The sequence below is a fragment of the Macaca mulatta genome, chromosome 15 (genome assembly GCF_049350105.2).
Source record: "Macaca mulatta isolate MMU2019108-1 chromosome 15, T2T-MMU8v2.0, whole genome shotgun sequence".
NCBI lineage: Eukaryota > Metazoa > Chordata > Mammalia > Primates > Cercopithecidae > Macaca > Macaca mulatta.
The window spans coordinates 4,336,461-4,360,057 of NC_133420.1; the positions used below are offsets into that span (position 1 = coordinate 4,336,461).

Below are 23,597 nucleotides of genomic sequence, written 5' to 3' on the forward strand. Positions count from 1 at the left end.
GCCACCGCGCCCGGCCGATTTTTTTTTTTTTTTAAGACAGGGTCTCACTGTCACCGGGCTGAAGTGCAGTGGTACGATCTCAGCTCACTGCAACCTCTGTTTCCCGGGTTCAAGCGATTCTCCTGCCTCAGCCTCCCAAGTAGCTGGGACTACAGGCACGTGCTACCATGCCTGGCTAATTTTTGTATTTTTAGTAGAGACGGGGTTTCACCATGTTGGCCAGGATGGTCTCGATCTCTTGACCTCGTGATCCACCCGCCTTGGCTTCCCAAAGTGCTGGGACTACAGACGTGAGCCACCATGCCCGGCCTTCTTTTCTTTTTTCTTTTTTTTTTTTGAGACAGAGTCTCGCTCTGTCACCCAGACTGGAGTACAGTGCTGCACTCTCAGCTCACTGCAAACTCTGCCTCCCAGTTCAAGTGATACTCCTGCCTCAGCCTCCTGAGTACCTGGGATTACAGGCACCTGCCACCATGCCCGCTAATTTTATGTTTTAAGTAGAGACGGGATTTCACCATGTTAACCAGGCTGGTCTCGAACTTCTGACCTTACATGATCCACCTGCCTCAGCCTCCCAAAGTGCTGGGATTATAGGCATGAGCCACTGTGCCAGGCCAAATTGTAAAACTGCGTTCTTAATTTCTTCATTGGCCCATTTGTCATTCAGAAGAAGGTCAATTTTCATGAATTTGTACAATTTCAAAAGTTCCCCTTGTTATTGATTTCTAGTTTTATTTCATTTGTTAGAAAAAAATACTTGATATGATTTCAATTATTTTACATTTGTTGAGACTTGTTTTGTGGCCTAACATCTGATTTCTCCTAGATAATCTTCTATGTGATGATGAAGCTAATGTGTACCATGCAATGGTTGGATGAAAAGTTCTGGAAATGTCTGTTAGGTCCATTTGGACTAAAAGGCAGTTTAAATCCAATGTGGGTTTTTTGTTGTTGATTTTCTGTCTAGATGATGTGTTCAATGATGAGCATGGGGTACAGAAATCCCCAAATGACACTGTGATGAAATCTTTCTCTGTTTTTGGATCTAATAATATTTGTTTTGTATGTCTGGGCGCTCCACTGTTGGGTCCATATATATTGACAATTGTTGTACTTTCTTGCTGAGTTGATTCCTTTATCACTATATAATGACATTCCTTGCCCTAAACATTTTTTTCTTAAAGAGATGGGGTCTTGGTATGTTGCCCAGGCTGGAGTGCAGTGGCTACTCACACAGGTGTAATCACAGCACACTACCACCTTGAACTCCTGGACTCAAGCAGTCTTTCCACCTCAGCCTCCCCAGTCGCTGGGACTACAAGTATGCACCACCACACTGGGCTTCTTTTCAGAGTTTTTGACTTAAAAGTCTGCTTTGTCTGATATAAGTATAGCACTCCTGCTTACTTTAGTTTCTGTTTGTGTGGAATATGTTTTTCATCCCTTTACTTTCATTCTATATGTGTCTTTATAGGTGATGTGAGCTTCTTTTGCCAGTATATAGTTGGGTCATTCAAAAAAATCTATTTAGCTAGTTTATATCTTTTAAGTGGGGGAGTTTAATCCATTTACATGTAAGGTTATCATTTATAGGCAGAACTTACTCCTGTCATTTTGTTAATTATTTTCTGGTTGTTTTGTAGATCCTTTCTTCCTTTCTTCCTCTCATTATTTATAATTACAGTTTAGTGGTTTTCTGTAATAATAAGGTTTGATTATTTTATCTTTCTCTTTTGTGAAACCCACTCTACCAGTGAGTTTTATATTTTTGTGTTTTCACGACAGTAATTATCATGTCTTTGCTTCCAGATGGAGGACTCCCTTGTGTATTTCTTGTAAGGTTGGTCTAGTGGTGATGAATTCTCTCACTTCTTGCTTGTCTGGGAAAGACTTTATTTTTCCCTCATTTCTGAAGGATAGCTTTGCTGGGTATAGTATTCTTGACTGACAGTTTGTTTTTTGTTTTCTTTTTACCACTTAGAATACATCATTGCATTCTCTCCTGGTCTATAAAATTTCTGCAGAGAAATCTGCTATCAGTCTAATGGCAGATTCTGTTATATGTGACTTGATGCTTTTCTCTTGCTGTTTTTAGAATTTTCTCTTCTCTTTGACTTTTGACAATTTGACCATAACATGTCCTGGGGAGAACCTTTTTGGTTGAATCTATTGGAGGACGATTGAGCTTCTTGAATTTGGATGTCCACATCTCTCCCCAGACTTGAGAATTTTCCAGCTATTACTTCATTAAATAGGTTTTCTATACCTTTTCCCTTCTCTTTTCCTTCAAAACATCCATACAAATTTTTTTTTTCTTAATTGTGCTCCATAATTCTTGAAGGCTTTTCTTCACTCTTTTTAATTATTTCTTTTCTTTCCCACTGACTAATTTCAAATGACCTATCTTCAAGTTCAGAGATTTCTGTTTTCTTCTGCTTGATCAGATTCACTGTTGAAGCTCTCTACTGTTGGTTTTTATTTTTAATTTCATTCATTGAATTTGTCAGCTGCAGGATTTCTGCCTGGTTCTTTTTTTATGATTCCTACCTCTTTGTTGAATTTTTCATTCATACTGTCAATTGTGTTCCTGATTTCACTGCATTGTCTGTCTGTATTTTCTCGTATTTTGCTGCACTTCTTTAAGAACATTATTTTGAATCCCTTTTCTGGCATTTTTTAAATTTAGTTTTTACTAGGGTCTACCACTAAAGAATTATGTTCCTTGGGTGATGTCGGATTTCCTCGCTTTTTCATGTATCTTTTGTCCCTTGATGTCTGTACAACTGGTAGAACAAATCACCCTTTCCAAACTTTGTACAGTACAGTTGGGTTTTAGTGTGCCAGCTGGGAAGGGCGTAGTTACTCTGTTTCCAGGTGCAGTGGTATAGTCTCCCTACAACTTCTTTAGCTGCATTCAACATCAGTAACTGTGGGCACTTCAGTTGTCCAGGGTGTAGAAGTTTGTGGCAGCAGAAGTGGCAGTGTAGGCTGTAAATGTCCTCAGTGTCAAGGGCTTTTGGGGTCCTGTTAGTTTTGTTTTCCCCACAATGGGAAGACTTAGCTGAGGGGACACCTCTTGGTATCAGATCTAATGGCCTACAATCAGCTGCAGCACCACTGGGTTCCAGGTGTAGGTGCTCAGAGTGGCTATGGAGCTGGGGTCCTATGCTTAGAATCTCATGAACTTATTGTGGCATCTGGGTCTTGGGGTACAGGTTTGCTCCCTGGGGCAGAGTTGGGTGTACACTGCCCACAGTGCCACGATCTGACTCTAAGCCATTCCCAAGCAGCTCAGGCCCAAGGTGTGAGATTATAGCTGTGATTCTACTCCTGGGTGGGGTGGGGGCAGGGTATAGCACTGGTCCAAATCAGGAAGAAGGGGTGCTCTGGAGTTTTGGTCCTGAGAAGTTGGGTACAGCTGCAATTCAGGAACCTGAACCAATAGGGCTTAGTGGCATTTTGGGTCCTGGGGAAAAGGCACCATGTAGTAGTTACTCTTGACCCTGGGATGGTGAGGCTTGGCAGTTCTGTGAGACCAGGTGTAGCAGGAAGTACCCTAGAATGGCAGAGCACAGCTGTCATTTGAGCCCTGGGGAGGCAGGGAACTCCATTCTCCAGGGCTGTCTCAGCAGCTCAGACTCTAAGGGGCAAGTCTAGCTCCAGGGAAGCAGGGCACTAGAGCAGTTTGGCCTATGGGGCTGGGTGTCTCGGCTGAGCCAATGCTCTATTTATCTGGGATGGCAGGGTACCGTGTCAGTTCAGCCCTGGGATGCACAGCCCTCAGTTCAGCCAGGGCACTGATTCCTGGGGGCGGGGGGTGGGGGCAATGTGCCACTTCAGCTCAGGCTTGGGGGATGTGACTGCTCTGGGTGGCCAATGCACCATTTCCTGGGATGCAGGGAACTGCTTCAACTTAGACACTGGGGAGGTGTGACCACTCTGAGTGGTCAAGGTAGTATTTTCCCAGGAGGCAGGGTATCACTTCAGCTCTGGCCTATGGGCATGGAGGGGAAGGGTAGGTGAAGCAGCTCCACCTCCACTTGGCCCCTTGGGGAAGGGTGTAACAGCTGCTTGCAGCTCAGCTTCGGGATGTCAGTCATTAGTCTCAATTAGTTTGATGGCAGTTTTGCCTCACGGATAAAGGAAAGCTGTGGCTACTCCAGGAGCAAGTCACACTCCCGCTGTAGTTCCAGTAGCTAGGTAGTGGAGCACAGTAGCCACATGGGCTACAGGGGCTGAGCAGTGTTGGCATTGTCTCTTGGGGGAGCACAGCTGTGTGGACTCCAGGCAGCTCCCTCGGCTGGGCTTAGTGCCTTGAGGACTGCAGGGGACCCGAGTGCTAGGGTCTGTAGGTGTCTGAGGTGGTATGGGGCCTCCTGGGATCCTCTTGCTTACCTCCTCACCAAAGGGAAAAGCTCCTCCTGGGTCCCAGCTGATCCCAGTTGCAGGATGGGGTGGTGGTGTTTGCTTGGTGTTTCCTTCCATTCTCTCAGTGGCCATCCCAAGTTTCTGTGCTCACCAGTGTCTCTGTTACACCTCTGACGTACTCCGAGACTCTCCCTCAGTTATTTTCATTAAAATGTAATTTTTTCTTCATTGCTCTGTCTTTTTGAGAAAGACAAGCACTATGGGGAAAGTCAGCCATCTTGCTGCTATTATCTCTCATTTCTTAATTGGGTTGTTTTACTTTTGTTGTTGAGTTGTAGAAGTTCTTTATACATTTTGTTAAATCAAGTTTAGCCTAACGCTGCCTCCTTATATATTTTAAGTTCAGCCTAAAGGTTTCTCTGTACCTAGTGAACTATAACCTAAATCAAAGTGTAAACAGACTTTGTAACCTATTACCATACCAATCATCAAGTTTTGGCCAAAGGGGGCCAACTGTTCTAACTGTGTTCAAATAAGGCAAATGCTAAGTTGTAACCAATCAACTGTTTCTGTACCTCACTTCCATTTTCTGTACATCATATTCCTTTTTCTGTCCATAAATCCTCTTCTGCCACGTGGCTGTGTTGGAGTCTCTGAGACTACTCTGACTCAGGAGGCTGCATGATTTGCGAATCATTCTTTGTTCAATTAAACTCTGTTAAATTTAATTTGGCAAAAGATTTTCTTTCAACAATTATGATATTAACCCTTTATCAGAAATGTAATTTGCAAATATTTTCTCCAATTCCTTGGGTTGCCTTTTCATTCTGTTGATAGTTTCCTTTGATGCACGAAAGTTTTTAATTTTGAGTAGACAAATTTATTTTTTCTTTTATTTTGATTCTGGTGTCAAATCTAAGACTCTGTTACTAAGTAAAACACCAAAAAGATTTATCCACTATGTTTTCTTCTAAGAGCTTTATAGTTAATAGCTCTTACATTTAGTTCTTAATTTTATGTTAATTTTTATATATAGTATAAGGTAGGAGTCCAACTTCATTCTTTTGTATGTGGATGTCCCGTTTTCCCAGCAAAGAGTGTCCCTTTGCCATTATATGGTCTTGGGCTTCTCTTTATTGGGAAGTTTTCAATTACTGATTCAATCTTCTTACTTGTTACAGGTCTATTCAGATTTTCTACTTAATTCAGTCAGTTATGGTAATTTGTGTCTTTCTAGGAATTTGTCCTTTTCAAAAACTTAGGTTCTAAACTCAGGCTGAGATGTTTTAACATCTCTAAACCTCCATTTCTTCACTGTAATAATAATAATAATGTATTCATAAGACCCTGATAGTGCCTGACTCAGTGATTATCGGCAGGCTGTCACAAACAACTTCATTCCCTATTCTTCCGTCAGTACCCTCTATTCCAATTAATGGAATCAAATCCCAACCTAACCAAGTCCTGCCACCCATCCCAAATTCACAGTCCCATTTTCTCCACGTCACTTCTCTATCAGACCAAACCACATCCCAGTGTTTCAAAACATGAGCTGCATGTCCAATCTGTGAGGGAAGTACCAGAAGAATTAGGATTACAGTTTCAGTAAGGAGACACCAGGATTAGCCAAGAACCATAACTGAGGTCCATGGGGACAAGAACAAAGGACAGTGGCCACGAAACACCCACTTCCCTGCACAGGAGTGACAGCTAAACCCAGGGATTCCTCGACTCATCCTGGACATGTCTAGTGAGTGCTGGCCCTGTGCATGCTGTGGTATCATGAATGTGGCTTTCTGTGGAGCCCCATCTCTGCAGCCAGGTGCATGGTAATAAGGTCAGGCTAGTAGGTGTGGCTTTGTGCCCACAGGTGTGCTGGTTCTTACAGCACCAGATGTCCTTGGACAGTATAGAGACCAAGGCCTCAGGAAAGTGATTCTCCAAAAAGCCCACCCTCCCTGCTGCCCACAAGGGGTCTTCGGAGGGATCAGGAGACGACTCAAGCATGGAAATCCTTCCCTTGGTTTCTGGCAAGTAGCAAAACACAGTTTTGTAGGTTCTTCTGTATTTCTCTATCTAAGTATAAGCTCACCTGTCTCAAGTGTACACCATTCCCAACCACCTCAACCTCATACTGTACCCTGCAAAGCTCACAGTCCGCCCTCAGCACAAGTCCTTGTATCTCCATCTCCCCTGAGTGCTCTCCACTTGTTCTCGCTCTGGCTCAAACATCTAAGCGGATGGATGTCCCCTCTGGTCTCTTCTTTAGAAACCTGTTCTCTGGGGCTCACGTCACATGTTACGTTTCCCCTTCCTTCATGAAAAACTTAGCACCGGGCTTGCTGTTTGTGTCTCCACTTCTATTCTTGTTATCATTCTTGTTGTTTTCAAGATCCACAGAGATGGGAGGACCACTGCCTGCCCTCTCCATTCCTGAACCTTCTCACCCATCAGCTCATCTCTGTTCCCACAAATCATGCTAAACATGCTTATCACCAGTGATCATGCTAATGTTAATGCAATGATCTTGCAATGATAATGTCATGACGGCAATGATGTTTACTGATGGCAGGACTCACTGTCTCGCGAGTCTCCACTTCACACATCCCACTCTGCTCACATCGCCTACTTTTCCGGCTCGCTTTTTCAAATACCTGCATCCCAAAACATGTCCTCACGAGAACCTCCAATCCAGTGGCATTGCCCCTCACCCTCCTCTGTCCCCAGCGTTGATCCCACATCCAACACAATAACCACACTCTTACACACACCCTTCTCTCCCTCCTTGCACTGTCTGGGAAATCCCGAATTCGGATAATTCACTTTTCTACCCATGTACTGAGGAGTGAATGTGGCTAGAGAAAAGCTCAGCCCATGCCAGCTGTTCCTCCTTGGAGTCAGGGCCACAGGCTCGAGGCGTTTCCTCAGTGCTGCTCACTGTCAAGAGCGACTCTGTCCCGGCTGTGCTCCTCTCCTCTCATGGGCTCTCAAGCTTGTGGCAACAAGGCCTTCACTCCCACTCCGCCGACGGAGGCAACAACGTCCCAAGGGCGCTAATGGCCTCTGCCTTTCCATGTCTGACAAACTTTTTTTTTTTTTTGAGACAGAGTCTTGCTCTGTCCCCCAGGCTGGAGTACAGTGGCACAATTTTGGCTCACTGCAACCTCCACCTCCCGGGTTCTAGTGAGTCTCCTCCCTCAGCCTCCTTTTTTTTTTTGAGATGGAGTCTGGCTCTGTTGCCCAGGCTGGAGTGCAATCGTGCAATCTCGGCTCACTGCAGCCTCCACCTTCCAGGTTCAAGCGATTCTCTTGCCTCAGCTCCCCCAGTGGCTGGGATTACAGGTGTATGCCACCACGCCTGACTAATTTTTTTTTTTTTTTTTTTTTTGAGACGGAGTCTCACGCTGTTGCCCAGGCTGGAGTGCAGTGGCGCGATCTCGGCTCACTGCAAGCTCCGTCTCCCGGGTTCCCGCCATTCTCCTGCCTCAGCCTCCTGAGTAGCTGGGACTACAGGCGCCCGCCACCGCGCCCGGCTAATTTTTTGTATTTTTAGTAGAGACGGGGTTTCACTGTGGTCTCGATCTCCTGACCTTGTGATCCGCCCGCCTCGGCCTCCCAAAGTGCTGGGATTACAGGCTTGAGCCACCGCGCCCGGCCCTAATTTTTGTATTTTTAGTAGAGATGGGGTTTTACCATGTTGGCCAGGCTGGTCTTGAGCTCCTGGCCTTAGGTGATCTGCCTGCCTGGGCTTCCCAAAGTGCTGGGATTACAGGTGTGAGCCACCACGCCCGGCCCAATGAACAATTCTTGGTCATCATCTTGCATCACCTTCCGTCAACATGGCGCATGGCTGGTTACTTCCTCCCTCCGCCCACTCCCAGTTCTCCACCTGCCTCCCTGACTGCTCCTCCTCAGTTTCTGGATCTAGTGCTCCTTTCTGCCTCCTCAATGCCCTTGGGGAGGGGCAGAGTCTTCAGCCTTCTTCCTTACACTGTTCTTCCCCTATGTCAAGGCTCATCAAAGTTCAACACACACCGAGTCACCTTGAGAGCTTGTTAAAACTCAGACTCCTGGATCCATCTCCACGGCATCCTGATGCAGTCTGGAGAGTGGCCCGGGAATCTGTATGTCTAACAGGCACTCAGGTGCTGCTTTGGACGCAGGTCACTGCACTAAGCTTCGCATTCGCAGGGATCCAGCGAATAGCAAGCAGCCCCACAAACACACCAAACACTAATGACAACCCATTTACATCTCCAGCCCAGAGGTCACTGGGCATCTCTGTTGCCCCCAACCCTAACCTAATCTAAGCTCCCCAGTACTCTCATCTCAGAAGAACTGCTCACCCTGTGGCCCCAGAAAACCCCAGGATGCAGCCTGCTTTTCCCTCTTCACACGCCCACCTCTCGTCATCAATCATGCCAGCTCTACTTCTAAAATGCAGCCCAATCCCACCTCATTCCCTTGCCTCTCCTTTCTCCAGGCCACTGTTGCCCCCAGTCATCTCCCCACTCGTTCTGCAGCCACGTCCTCACTACTCACACAGAAGCCAGAGCCAAGCTGTAAAACATCAAGCAGACCCTGTGGGGCCCCCAGAGGCTTCCATGGATGTGGAATAAAATCCACACTTCTGGGGCCTGCCCTGCCGACCTCCCTACCCAGTCCGGCTGCTTTCCCCGCACACTGGCTGGGATGCTGTACCTTCACGTCCCATCACCACAGTGGATGACCTTCTAGAAGCTGGAAGTCAAGCAACAGTTGCCCCTGGAAATGTAACCCTTTTCCACGGACGTCAAGGAAGGGCCCACAGGAGCCCGTTACCACGTTGGCCCTTTCTCGTGCTAACGAGGTCGCCATCTCTGGGAAACAAGGGCCATCAGCAGGGACTCAGCTTGTGACACGGCCTGGATCGGAGTCAGGGATCAGCAGGAGGTGTGGGGGGAGCCTGAGCTGCACCAAGACAAGACGTGGCACTGGGAGGGGCACGGTGCCCAGGACTCACCAGAAAGGAGCACAGGAAGATGAAGGAGACGAAGTAGAAGTAGGCAAAGTCACTTCCACACTCGGTGGCGTTGGCCTGCTCATCACAGGCCTGGTTGCTCAGGCAGGACAGCATGATCTCGTGCCAGGCCTCCCCCGTGGCGCTCCTGAGAAGAAGGGCAGAGCTGTGAGGCCCACAGAGGCCCTCGAGGGAGCCCGAGCCCTGTGGGGCTGCCAAGCGTGCCCGCTCCTTTGTGCTCCTTCCCACAGAGAGCTCACACGTGTGCAAGGCCTGGGTCACAGATGCTGTTTCTTCAAAGGAGCCTTCGGCACTAGATTTCCAAGCTGACCGTTAATCGGGAAAGCGCTGCTTACTAAAAAATATCTACGGCACCAGCGGCCAACGCCAGGGCGAGCACTTCTTTGTGGACACCACAGGCCCCAGTTGTCCTCCTGACCTCCTCCCAGACACACGCCATCCTGGTCGTCTTCATTTCCAGAAATGGTGACTCTCCTTCCAGCTGCTCCAACCAAAAACGCGGGCATCATCTTTGCCTCCTCTCTCTATATATATCCTGTTCATCAGCTCATCTGCTTTTGAAACACAGCCAGGCTCTCACCACTCCTCACTGTCCTAGGCCAAGTGATCATGGCCTGCCCTGTGCTACGGAAGCTTCCAAGCTGGTCTTCTCACTCTGCCCTACACAGCAGGAAGCAGGGCCACTAAGCACAGGCCAGATCACGTTCTTTCTCCTCTCAAAACCCTCCAGTGACTTGCCTCACTCATCAGAAATGCCAAAATCCACATGACTGCCCACAGCACCGTGGGACCTGCTGCCCACTCTTTCCCTGACTTCACCCCCATCTCGGTTCCAGCTCAGTCCACTCCAAGCACCATGGCCTCTGCTGGTCCTTGAACACCTCAAGAGCACCCTGCCCTGAGCAGCCACCCTGGATGCTGCTGCACGGAGTCTGTTCCTGGACACAGCCAGCACCAGCGGCTTGCAGGGTACAAGTGGGTCAGAGGCCTGGGTCTCCACCTCCATGTGTCTGTGTGGTCAGCCCTGGGCATAAGCTGGGCCCACTCCTCACTGATGACAGCCAGAGGCAGGGGTGTTCCTGCAGGGCTACTGCTTCAACCTGTGCCGGGCCTGACTGATAAGGGTGTTCCCAGGCAACACAAAGTTCAGGGAGAAACAGAAAGCCGTGAGACCAAAGGCCTCAAAACTAAGGCTGACTTCATAGGTTTGCCTTAAATCTTCTGTGGCATGAGGCAGAATATTAATAAATGATGAAATAAAATTAACACAGCAGCTAAAGCCCAGGCAAACAACATCATCTGGGGACAGTGTCAGCCTAAGGGTGCTTGCTTATCTTATGCAAAGAAACAAGAGTCCAAGGGGTCTCTCCAGGCAGCTCAGCCAAGCAGGTCTGGGTCTGCGCTCGCCCCAGCGTGCATCCGCAGGCAGGGTGGGCTGTGTCGAGCAGCCCCCAGGGCTGGTTGTGCAGCAGCCCCGTGCAATTGCAAACATGAACTGAAATGGTAAATCCCTAAAAGAGCTCCTTCCTTCTGTCCTAGGTTCATGAGTGATAAACTGTGGAAGACTCAGGAGGCAGGAAAACACATTCGCCACTCCCCCCTGCTCCCAAGTTCACTCTCAAACCAGGACGGCCATAGCACCTGTTCCGCGCCCAGAATAGCAGCTGATGCTTAGCCCTCTCCTGGGCACATCTCCGCCAGGAGACCTCGGAATGCCCAGAAGCTTGTGCCACGCCCTCTTGGCCCCTCCAGGTTCTGCCTGTTACTTGGCTTGGCTGCATCCAGGAGCCCAGGGAACAGCAGCTCCCATGAGAGATAGTGGAAAATAAAGGTGTGTTCAGACCAGCAGTTCTGGCCAGTTGGGTTCCTTGGGCCACTGAGTAGCTACAAACTCTGCTGGCAGCAGTTCCCCCTATTGCCCTACTGCCCTTGATCCCACCGATCCCTGTAATCAACAAGGTCGCAGGTGGAAAGCTGGAGGCCGCACATCACGAGAGCCCCCGCTAGGCACCTCTGTCCTCCCAGACCTCTGCCTGGAGCCTCACTGGAGGCCCCCAAGCTGCCACGAGGGAGCACAGATGAGGCAGCAGAGGCCGGCCTGGCCCAGCGCTCCCAGGATGACCTCCCTCAGGGCTTCCCTTCAGCCTATTCTGAGATTGGGGCCTTTGGAAAAGATGAGCAGAGAGAGGGGAAGAACCAGAAAGGCCTGCTGAGGGGAAGCCAGTGGGGTTGGGGAATTAGAAGTGGGCGGTCTCCGTGGTTGGCACCCACCCTTCTTCATCCTGAGTAAAGCAGCCACTGATGGAAGAACGGACATTGGCCTGGGCTGACCGAACAACACACCTGAACAGCAGCATCAGGGCTTGCAAAAATGTCCGGAAGTTGTTGTGGCGGTTGATGCTGGTGTCATCATCCAGGGCAATATTCCCAAACACCTGCAATGGAGAAGAGCAATGGCACGGACTCTGCTGGGTCTGCAGGAGCCGCGGCAGGTGGACCAAGCCAGAGAGGGTGTGCGAGCCACACAAGGACCCCACATGAGATGGGCGGCTGCTCTCCCCAGAGAACTCCCACCCGGGAGAGGCCAGTGCGCGTTCCCAGTATAGACACCCTCTCAGTGGCCACACGTGTGCCGGCTCCAGCTCCGAACCTGTCCACAGATGCAAGTCCGAAACACTCCCAAGAACGGCCCCCAGCCAAGCTTGCGAGGCCTCTGCCACACATAACACAGGAAGTGTTTTCAAGTGGGATCATCAGCGGCTCCAAAGCAGGCATTATGTTGGTAACAGGTCTGATAGATCATGGGAAAATGTCTTTTTAAAACATATGCAATAGCACGAGGGGCTTTTTATCCATTTTAACTGACTTTTCCACAGGAAGAAATGCAAATGGGTCAGTAATTGTACTCAGCCCAAAATCTGGAATCTGGCTGCAAATGTATGAACTATCCACAGAGATCAGTAACGTCCATGCTCTGTACATCCACAGACCAAAGCAGGAAAAAAAAGATGCATTGCTTTAAATAGCATCAGATCTCTGCAAATTTTAAAGCAAAAGAACTCTTCAATCCCTGAATCCCTGATACAGAGTTTAGAAATCAGCTTTCAGCAAACCTTTGAAACGCTGGCACCTTCCATCACAAATTAACCCTTGGGTCCCTCCTCCGTCCCTACTGTCAGAAAAGTGGTCAGATGCCACAGATTTATAACTGGGACGCTGCTTGATGGTTTTCAAATGCTTATTCCCAAATAGCTGACAAAGTGTTCTTTGGCAAAATAAAGAAAATCTAAATTATGCAAGCCAAGTTTGCCCAGTGCAAGGATCTGACGTGCTCCTGCTCGCATTCTCAGGCAGTTTTCCTCAGTAGCATGTAACCCCCGCTGTGGGTCAGGCCTGTCCTTCAGCGCGGCTGCCAGACTAACAGAATAAGCGACCGCTGCTGTGCAGGCCACTCAGCAAACGCAGCTGTGCTCAAATGTGCTGCCACCACACAGCCAGCACCCATTCTGACCTGTGCCCTGACACCCTACCATCACTGAGCGGAAGCCCGTGCGGCCCTCAGAACACCAAGGTGCATCCACCCGGAGAGGCGGCAATGGGCCGAGGGCCAGGGCTGCTCCACACCAGGATGGCCCTGGGCAAGCAGCCCCATCTTGTGGCACCTCCTGTCCTCCTCCATAAAACAGTCTTTCTGAGGGTTATGTAAGTTTAGGCCGGGCACGGTGGCTCACGCCTGTATCCCAGCACTTTGGGAGGCCGAGGCAGGTGGATCGCTTGAGGTCAGGAGTTCAATACCAGCCTGGCCAACACGGTGAAACCCTGTCTCTACTAAAAATACAAAAATCAACCGGGCGTGGTGGCGCATGCCTGTAATCCCAGCTACTCGGGAGGCTGAGGCAGGAGAATCACGTGAACCTGGGAGGCAGAGCTTGCAGTGAGCCCAGATCACACCACTGCACTCCAGCCTGGGTGACAAAGCCAGACTCTATCTCAAAATTAAAAAAAAAAAAAAAAAAAAGAGTAGGAAAAGAGGATTATATAAGTTCATAAAGTGCTCAAAGCAGGATCTGGCTCATAGAGAATGTTCACTAAGGATCAACTGATTATGACGATGACTTAACAATCATGATCAGTGCCCCTCTGCTCCGGTGGACGGGAGGCTGGGACCACACTCTGTCCCGAAGGGGAGCACCCACCTGCATGCCGATGATGGCGTAGATGAAGAACAGCATGGCAATGAGCAGACACACGTAGGGCAGGGCCTGCGGAGACAGGGGCCAGTCAGCTACAGATGCCTCCCGGCCACCACGCCCAGGCCTCGTGCTACAGTGGCTGGGCCTTTGAGGTCACACAGACCTCAGCCTACTCCAGCTCCATCCCACTGGCCACCCAGCCCCTCCACCAAGTGATGCCCCGGTTTCTTTATCTCTAACACAGAGTCGTGAAACCCACCTCAGGGTTCTTGTAAGCGTGACCAAGGGAACCTACGGGTAACTTAAAATGTCTTTATAAATGACAACAGGACAGTGCATACAACCACGAGACCTGCGTGCCGTGCCCTCTCCCAGCCTCCCAAAGGAGGGGCCGCTGTGGTGGGGGCGGGGAAAGCAAGACGGAGGAAGGGGACAGAGAGCACGGAGGCCCCCCGCCTGGCCCACCTTGAAGGACTGGACAAAGGTCCACAGCAGGATGCGGATGGTGTAACCCTGGCGAAGCAGCTTGATCAGCCGCGCAGCTCGGAAGAGGCGGAGGAAGCTGAGGTTGATGAAATTGTTCTGCAGAGAAGAGGAATTGTTCTCTGACCTTCAGAAGCCTGAAAGCGCAGGCAAGCTGCTGCCACCCTACAACCTCTTCCCACATCCCTGTGGCCCCAAAGAAAAGTGGTTAAAAAGATTAAAATGAAAAGTCTGCTTCACAGTCTAAGCAGCAATCGGCCACCAGAAAATCTTCCAGAAGTAAAGCTTGTCCTTGCAAATCACTTCTCATGCAGCAGATCAGAGAAAACCTCCTTGGCTCTAAGGCCTCTCCCCACCCCCCACCGTGAGCGACAGAGAGAAAAGTTCTCCCAGGCATCTCTGCGGCCGGTGAGCTGGGAGATCACCTGTGGCTGGGCCCCCAGCAGTGACTGCCTCTCGCAGGACACGGCCAAGCTGACCACGTGCTGGGCATGACTGCTTCTCCACCGAGCACCCCTGAAGGGAGCCCCACCCAGGCTTCATGGCCATGCCCTTTCCTTCCTGGCTCAGACAGCAAAGCCCTTGCTTGCTGGACCCCAGCTGGGACCTGGCAGAGGGGCAAACACTTCCTCTGAGGCTGCTCCAGGTGTGTGCAGACAAGTTATGGAAGGTACAGGTGTTCTGTTGCTCACACCACGGAGGCCACCTCTGCAATTCACGGTCAAACAGGCCTCTGCTCTAGAGAACCCAGGCTGTCTAGTGTAGCTCCCTCATCCAAGGCGCTCAAAATCAAGCACAAGGATAAATGGATAAACCCGGGACTCCACAGATGATCTGGGAGTAAAGCCTCTACATGGTCTCAGGGCACTTGAATTACTGTATTGGCACATCCCTTTCAGGGAAGCAGGCTCTGGGGAGGCGTCCATGCACAGATGGGGGTGCTTGTGGACCCAGGAGGCTTTCTGCCCTGTCTACCTAGAGGTCAGGTGCCCACACACAGCCTGAGAGCAGCTTCCTGCCACTGCAGCATTTAAAATATGCAAGCAGCTCAGGCTCAGAGACACGTTTGTGTTGTCAGATTCAGTCATCAAATAAAGAGAACACAGATGTCGAATGAGACAGCAGCAGCAGCAGGAGCACGTGCAGGCGCAGAGGTGGTGAGGGCCTGGCAGAGCGTCCCGCCTCTCCAGGGCTACCATTATGTGGGAATGAGGCATCAGTGGAGGGGTGGGCCTCACTCTTCCTTGCAGGGACAGTGGCTCGACCCGTACTCAGAGGATCCTCTGCCTGGGTCTGCCACTTCCACTCGCAGGGGCAGGATGGCTGACGACTCAACTCGAGGGACTGGCTCTCAGGCGGGATGCTGGAACTGTGGGAGCAGGACTGGTTTTGAATGATATCCATGGCCAGTGGGCACAAGGACGGGCTATGATCCAAATCAGCAAGGCGGCAGCAGACCTCAGGGTGTGACCCCAGAGGGCATCACAAGTGTACCCGTAGCTCCATAACCTGCTTGTGCCAGGGAAATAAAATCTCCGTGGTAGACAAGATGGCCAAGAACTCTGGGCCACGAGGACCCACAGAGAAGCCAGCCATCTTAGAAACATGGGTGCAGGGGTGGAGGGCTGCAGTCTCCAGTGTCAGGAGACCCTTATGTAAGATGATGAAACAGAGCCAGGGGCTGGAGGATCCCACTCTGAAACCATGTGCTCAATGGGTCTGGAGGGGCAGTGACTGGGGCAACACAGCACCCACTGGTTCATAGCATGGTCAGGCAGTGGCACAGACAAGATTTCCTGAAGACACTGGGGAAAATAAAGGTTGCCACATACGAAGGAAGGACTGGAAAACAACAGGGCAGGTGAGAGGTGCGTGGAGAGTAAGTTTGTCCAAATGACTTAACACATTAATGCCAACCTCAGCCACCATCACTTTCTGCTTTTCTGGAGACCCACATTCCCCTCTTCCTCCTGGCTTCTCTTGGGGCTCCCGTGGGTACTCAGGAGAGGCTGGGGGCAGGAGATGGGCGCCCTGGAGAGCTATGAAGACAGACGGTGACGGCAGCCACAGATGTTCGAGCACAGCGTGGCAAGCCAGGCACCATGCCAGCTGCATGCAGGACAGCAAGGGACAGAAGCACACGCAGCACCATGCCGTGCACCTGCACCGTCACCTCTGGTCTCAGCCAGCCCCTCAGAGGCAGACACAGCCTGCCCTATCCTCACAGAGTCCATGACCAGCCCGTCAGAGGCGGACACAGCCTGCCCCATCCTCAGAGTCCATGACCAGCCCGTCAGAGGCGGACACAGCCTGCCCCATCCTCACAGACTTTCTGACCAGCCCCTCGGAGCCGGACACAGCCTGCCCCGTCCTCAGAGTCCATGGCTTCTGTTGCAGCCACACCTACTTCAAGGTCAGGCCCTCCCTTACTTGCCCCTGAGAGGGAAAAGGTCTGTGGTGCCCCAAAGGCACATCATTGTGCCCTCAACATGGCGGCTGACTCACCTTCATGGGACAATGGTCCCTAACCCTTCAATCCTCACCTTTCTCATTCACAAAGTAGAAACATGGGGATACCCAGTCCGGGAGGTGGGGAGCACTTGAGAAAAGGGATTTAAAATTGCACTTAGCACTGCGGGACACCATGCCACGACAGTGACCCACTGACCCTGTATCCAAGACCACCACAGCCTCTGGCCAGAGTCACACGGAAGTGAGGGCTTGTCCCAAGTGTCGGTTGGGCACCCCACCCAGAGGTGTGGGCCACGATGTGGGCCAGGTACCACGCCAGAGGACAAGGCCCAGCAGGTGCAGAAAAACTGCTGTGTGGCTCCCATTCAGTCGTCGTTCTAATGAGACGGGCGACTGAAGATGGGAAAGGGACGTGCACGTGCATGAGTAACACATCAGGTGTGGATTGTGGTGGAGAGGGAGGACAGGACAGACAGTGTGGGGAAGGGCTCTCTGAGGAGGTGACACTGAGCAGGGGCCTGACTGGCACGAGCTGGATGCATGCAGATGACATCACCTGGGTGTTTCTGCAGCATCAAATGGTATTTTCTCAAAACGCAAGCTCTTCCGTGCAACTGTGAATCGCTGTATCACAAACATTCACTTTTACGTGACTCTCAAATATCTTCTACTTTACATTAATTTCCACAGTCACAGCTAAAGTTTGGTCGGTTACCAACTATCTTGGCTCTAAAATTCCTGAAGACCCAGCAGGAAGCTCCGGTTGGACCCGCACTCCACATGAGCTTGCTGACCGAGGCACACACACAGTTCAGTGACATGCGAATGGGGGAGCCTGGGCTCCACTGCCTCTAGGGGCAGAGCCCCCTTCTTTTACTCAGCCCTACAAGAACCCTTCTGAATCATGAAGACAAAGACTCTAAGCCCTGCCCCTGAGCCCTGAACCCCCGGCCTGACCCCGCCCACCCCAAGGCAGGTCAGTCCAAGAAGGACAGATGCTACAGGGGACTCTGCAGAGGCCACCTGGGCAGAGCTGAGCCTTCTCGACTGGCACGATGGGGACACAGCAGGTGGGAGATGGCTGTGCAACAGGAACCATGGACTCGCAGGGATCAGGGACAAACTCATGTCCCGCAAAGCCTCCCCAAATCTGAGCCAGTCCCAATAGGGAAAACTGCCCTCGACATTTACCCACTCCAGAAACCCCACCTCCCTCTCCTTGGGCAGGTCTCAGGGAAGCCCCGCCCAAGGCCAGTTCCCAGAATCAAACCGCTGCCAGGAGGGCCCTCAGAAGCCCTGCTGGACGCCCAGAGCTGAGGGAGGGAGCAGGCCAGAGGTGAGTGGGTGCAGCCACATCCAGCCACACGCCCAGAGGGCAGGGGGCTAGAGTCCCAGGAACCAGAGGGCAGGAGGGGAGCTGAGCAAGCAAAGCAAGGACTTGCAAGAACCGTTCAGAGTTGTGAAACCAACCGTTTCCTACATGTGATGTTTTCATGGATGGATATTTGCGTATTATTTACAAATTGGGGAGGTGTGAGCAGCAGGTGCACAACATACAGACGGAGACATGGGTTTTCGCATTGTATGTTGGTTGGATGGCGTGAGTCAGCAGGTAGGTTAAGGTAAATCAAGAACAAAAACAGAAAACAAAAGAGAAAAATGAGTCATCAACACAAGCAAAAACTCAAACTCTTGATTACTTAACTACAAAATTTTAGGATTTTGGTAAACTGCATATTTTTCTTAAAATGTATCAGATCAAAACATATTTTTGAAGTCTGTAGGTTATGCAGACAAGGTGGCATTCATTTGCATTCTTGTTTGTAATGCAAATCCAAAGATGACTCACAGACACTTATTTTTTTTTTATTTCCAGGCAAAGAAATCAATGTCAGTTTCATGCTTGCTTGGAGCCCTCTCTCTGGGTGCCCTTGCTAAAACTCTATTTTGATTTTTAAGTTGGGGATGGGAACTGACAGTCATATTTTTGCCTAAGAAAAAAAAGTGCATTCACAAAGTAAACATATGAAGTGGCTCCAAATGAAAAACAGACACACAGACAAAACAAAGCACCATCAGTCCACACGACGGCTTTCCCTTCATCTTTTCTCCTCCAGGCAGAACAGGAGACGACCTGGGCTCCAGGAGCAAGGGCGGCCAGGGGACACCTGAGCTTTCCAACCGGCAGCTCTCAGGCCGCCACCTGCTGGTTGGGTGTCCAGGGCTGGCAGGGGCTGCCAAGGAGGGCTTGCTTGAACCAGGGTCTGAAACGACCACAAACAGCCCCAGGCTCGACTGTCTCGCAGCTGAGGGACGGAGTGTGGGTTATTCTGGCTGCCTGCATTGCAGCAGGCATCTGCCTTGTATCAAGGCCTCTGCCCTACGCCAGGGCCTCTTTGGGGCGTGGGGAGGTTTCCCTAGAACCCGGCTGGGCACTGGGGCTCTCTGCACATCTCTGATGTCAGCCCGCAGTCCGCAGTCCTCGCCCCTCTTGGAAAGGAGCCGCACATGCAGAAACCACCCCTCCCCACCAAGCTCTGTCCTTACAGCTGGGAGCTCAATGTTTCCATCACTTTATTTGATGAATAAAGGTTTCTGTTTCCAAAGAGGAGGCCTTAGGAGTCAGCAATGTGGCCCACCTGTGCCTCTCGGAAAGCGCACTGGGACTAACTGCTTCTGGGCGAGACGCACAGGGAGGAGGCAGCCATGGGGAAACACAACACCAGCGCTAGGGGGACTAAACTTTCCTGATTTTTCTGATTAAATGGCAGGTTTCAGCTTTTTTGCTTGGATTACTCACATCATTAACTTTTTTAAATCACAAAGCATGTCACGTAAAAGATTACGCGTAAATGTTCTAAAGAAAAGTAAAACCAGGTATCTGTACATATTCATCACCCAGCTTTACGAACGGAATATCACCATCACTTCTGAAGCCCTTCTTGGGTCTCCCTGCCTCCTCTGCAGATGCAGCAACTACCCTTCCTTCTTGTTAATCACGGCTTGTCTTTTCAGCTTTACCATAAACTCTGAAAATGCATTCTGTTTGCCTGTTCCTGGCCTTTGTTCTGGGATCCGGCCGTTCGCAGGCTTCTGTGACTTGCGCACACCTGTGTTCTGACAGCAAACTGTTTCTGAGAAGCATCCACACTGATGTCACTGGAAAGGGGCGCACACACAGAAACCCCCCAAAGCTGTGTTTCCAGTGGGGAGCTCAATTTCACATCATTTGTGTATTTTCACTGCTATGCGGCCCTTCACTGCATTAGCAACGCTAACAACTGGTACATTCTATTACCGACGGGCACTCGGATGCCTCTGGTTGGCAGAACACTGGTGCCAGAAACACTGGTGTGAAGACGCCTCTGGTGGTCATCTGCGCAGACGCCCTCTGGGACACACGCCTAGGAGTACAGTTACTGAGTTGTAAGCACCTGTCCAACTTTCGAGGTGCTGCTGAGCCCTCCCAGAGGCTGTGCCAGCTGGCACGCCCACCAGCAGTGCCAGAGTTCTGGTTATTTAGATGTTTTGAAAGAGTCTTACTCCGTCGCCCAGGCTGGAGTGCAGTGGCGCAATCTCGGCTCCCTGCGACCTCCACTTCCTGGGTTCAAGAGATTCTTGTGCCTCAGCCTCCCGAGTAGCTAGAATTACAGGGGTGCACCATCACGCCTGGCTAATTTTTGTATATTTAGTGGAAACGGGGCTTCACCATGTTAACCACGCTTGTCTCGAACTTCTGACCTCAGGTGATCTGCCCACCTTGGCCTCCCAAAGTGCTAGGATTACAGGCCTGAGCCACTGCACCTGGCCTTCTCTTCTTTTAAAAAAATTTAATGTCAACATTATACTAGCCTAGTTAGAGAATGTTCACTCTTTTTCTGTTCTCTAGAAAAATCCGTTTAAGAGTGGAATGATCCTTCCTTATATTTTAGGTAGAAACCTAATGTGTAAGACCACTAAAATCTGGTGTTTTCTTTATGGGAAGATTGTTTATTGACTCGTCTTCTTTAATGCTTTAATAAAGAACCATTTAGGGTTTTTCTCTATTCTTTTGTCAGATTCGGTCATTTACATTTTTCTAGTAATGTGTTCACTTACCTCGGTTTTCGAATGTACCGGAATAAACTGTTCACAATATTCTCCTTCACCTTATTCACGTTAATCTCTCCTGTACCTGCCGTCATGACCCTTTTCTCTGCCTTACATCATGTATTTCGCCTTCTTATTTTTCTTTCATTAATCTTGCCAGAGGTGTGTCAATTTTTAAGTCTTTAAAGAACCAAGTTTAGACTTTGATTCTCTCTAGTCTTTGGCTTCTACTTTCTTCATTTCTATTCTTAGACTTTTCTTCTACTTTATTGAGCTTATTCTGTTATTCTTTTTCTAACTTTTAAAGTTAGATGCTAAACTCATTAATTTTTTACATTGTTTTCTTTTCCTAATATAAACATTAAGGTTGTGAATTTCTAAGTACTGCTTCAGCTATCTCATGAGCTTTAACATATAGTATTTTCATTGTTTTTCTGTTGTTTATATTTTCTAATTTCTATCATTTCATCTTTTACCCATGACTTAGTCAGGAACTTCTTTCCTCAAAAGTGAGAAGGTACCGTTAGTGTTTCAGCCACACAGGCCCTGTGATCACTTTGCTTCTGTCCACACCGGCTCCCAGTGCACTTTCACACCCAGCAGCGGCAGTCTCTCCTTCTCCCTCTGTCTCTCCTCCTGCCTCCCCGCCTCTCTCTCTCTCTCTCTCTCTCTCTCTCTCTCTCTCTCTCTCTCTTTTTAGAGATAGAGTTTTGCTCCGTTGCCCAGACTGGAGTGCAATGGTACAATCATAACTCAGGGCAGCCTCGAACTCCGGGGCTCAAGCGATGCTCCCACCTCAGCCTCCCAAAGTTCTGGGAGTACAGGCTTGAGCCAGCGTGCCCGGCCCACTCGAGTCTCTTGATGTGGGATTCCCACAGGCTGCCAGAACCTGCTTTGCATGAGGAGCCCAGGCTGCACTCTTCTGCCCCTCACTGGGACAGCTCTGATGTGGCATCCACCCCACCCTCAGAGTCCCCCTGAAGGAAGGAGCCCAAATTACATGGAATTGCTTGAAACTGGATCTCTTCCTTATCCAACTGCCGCCCTCCTCACCAACTATTCCTGGAAACACTTCCTAAAAAATCACATTTGGATCACAGGTTCTGATCCAAAGACAGGTGGCACCAGAGGTGGTTCCTTGGAAGCTGACTTGGAAGGATGGAGCCCTTGGGGAGTGGCTCACTGGCCAGATTCTCCTCTGCTGGTGGGCGGTAAGTGAGGTGACAGTAACTCCCGGTGTGCTGTAGCATTAAAACTGCTGAGACCTTCATCTTGGGTAAATCTGTAAAGGGTTGAAAGGGGTGCAATAATGATGCTGCAAGACATCATTAGCATCCACAGGCTGTCAGGAATGGGCACTGCAAGGAAGGTAGAGCTGGTGAACCATAGCTAAGTGCCCCCAGTTACTCTGGGGAAAAAAAAAGTTGTAAGTGTAAGTTGTCAATTAGCAACTCCAAGCATAACACAAATGTGGTCTGTGGTGGATTGTGCTGACCAGCCTGGGACTCGAGGGAGGACCAGGGCTCTGGAGAGGGCTCCACAAGTCTCTCATGCTCCAGCGTCAGCACCCGCAGAGGGAAGGCAGGCTGGACATGCAGAGCAGGAACACCAGTGTGGGCGTGCCCCCAACACAGAGTTCTCAGATGTCCCGGGACTGCCTGGGCCTGCAGGAGCGTCCCCTCCCTGCTGGAGGACCTCACTTTGTCTTGCCTGAACACCTGCAGGAGTCTTAGTGAGGTGGATGCTTTCCACAGTGGTGCTCACTCTCCCCAAGATCCACCTCACTTCCCACGCTGGCCACTAGACTCACAACTCGAGTTTTCACACAGCCCGACTGGGGAAGCCGTGGTCCTGCTGAGTGAAACCCAGGCTGCTCAGTGAAGGGCTGTGTGATGTAATGGGTATGTGCGGGAGGAGTGTGGGAGGACCATGGTGGGAGGGACTGGATGAGGATGGGTGGAAGACAGGCTGGATAAAAAACTATTTTTAATGTAGGGGAGCTTTCTCCCATGACTCAGGATCCAATGCCCTGGCAAGGGCACCTGAAGCAGGTGCTAACAGGCTGCGGGGATGACTCCCAGGAGCTTGGAAAACCTCATGGCCCACATTAAATGAGGTGGGGGGTGCCAGAACGGCCTTGGCAGATGCTGAGCACAGGACCAGAAGGCTCAGAGAGGTGGGCATGCTAGAAAGAACCTGTCATGTACGATCTAAGTGCCCATGAGCCAACCAGCTTCTCAGAGCATTTTGGGAGCAGGGCACTGGCATCACGCACAAGGTCCCTGGTGGTTATCTCCTGCAGGCCAGGGTTGATGGGAGGAGACACTGTCATGGAGCAGGGATTCTTTTGGGCAGAAGAGAAGGCTCCGGAGCTGCAGAGGCTCCATGGCAGCCCACAATCACACGAGGCTGGCTCCCTTCCACAGCTGGCTGCCTGGAACCACTACAGTGGGTGGCAAGGCCCCAATGGCAACCGAAAGCCCTGACCTGCAAAGGTCCACGGTGGCAGCTAATCAGCCGTGACACTCCTAGGGCAGGACAGAGGGGCAGCGCCAACAAGGATGCTGCTTGGTGAGATAAACGTCCGTAAATATGGAACTCAAAGGAATCCAAGTAAGTGAGCAGAGGCTGGGATCAGCCACCACAGTGGACAAACACACTCCCTCCCTGTCTCTCAACCAGTCCGTTTTCAGATCCAGGGTCCATAGCTTAGAGGAGAGACGGGGCCGCCTTGCAGAAGAATCCTGCAACACAAGAGGGAGTCTAGACAGCAGTCATTCATCTGCCCCTCCCCAAGGAGATCTAGCTCGTTTACTTGAGAAACTGCACACCGGAGAAAGAAGAATCCCTGGATGTTTTGAAGGCTGTGGGATACGAGATCCAAGATAACACTGGTGCCAAGGAACTAAAATGAGATTGTGGCTCCATGTCAGTGTGCACAGGGGCCAGGACACCTATGAATCCCTGGCCCA

General features: G+C 50.4%; 1 protein-coding gene across 2 annotated transcripts in view; it reads right to left on the minus strand.

Moving 5' to 3' along the window:
• CACNA1B (calcium voltage-gated channel subunit alpha1 B) overlaps positions 1–23,597 on the minus strand; it is a 257,423-nt gene that overhangs the window by 37,883 nt on the left and 195,943 nt on the right. For both annotated transcript variants that reach the window (XM_028834501.2, XM_028834510.2), the window contains exons 32-36: positions 18,007–18,012; positions 14,047–14,163; positions 13,585–13,650; positions 11,732–11,823; positions 9,371–9,515 (exon numbers count right to left, since the gene is read on the minus strand). In XM_028834501.2, coding sequence (XP_028690334.2) covers positions 9,371–9,515; positions 11,732–11,823; positions 13,585–13,650; positions 14,047–14,163; positions 18,007–18,012 — 426 coding nt within the window. The remainder of the gene's footprint in view (positions 1–9,370; positions 9,516–11,731; positions 11,824–13,584; positions 13,651–14,046; positions 14,164–18,006; positions 18,013–23,597) is intronic.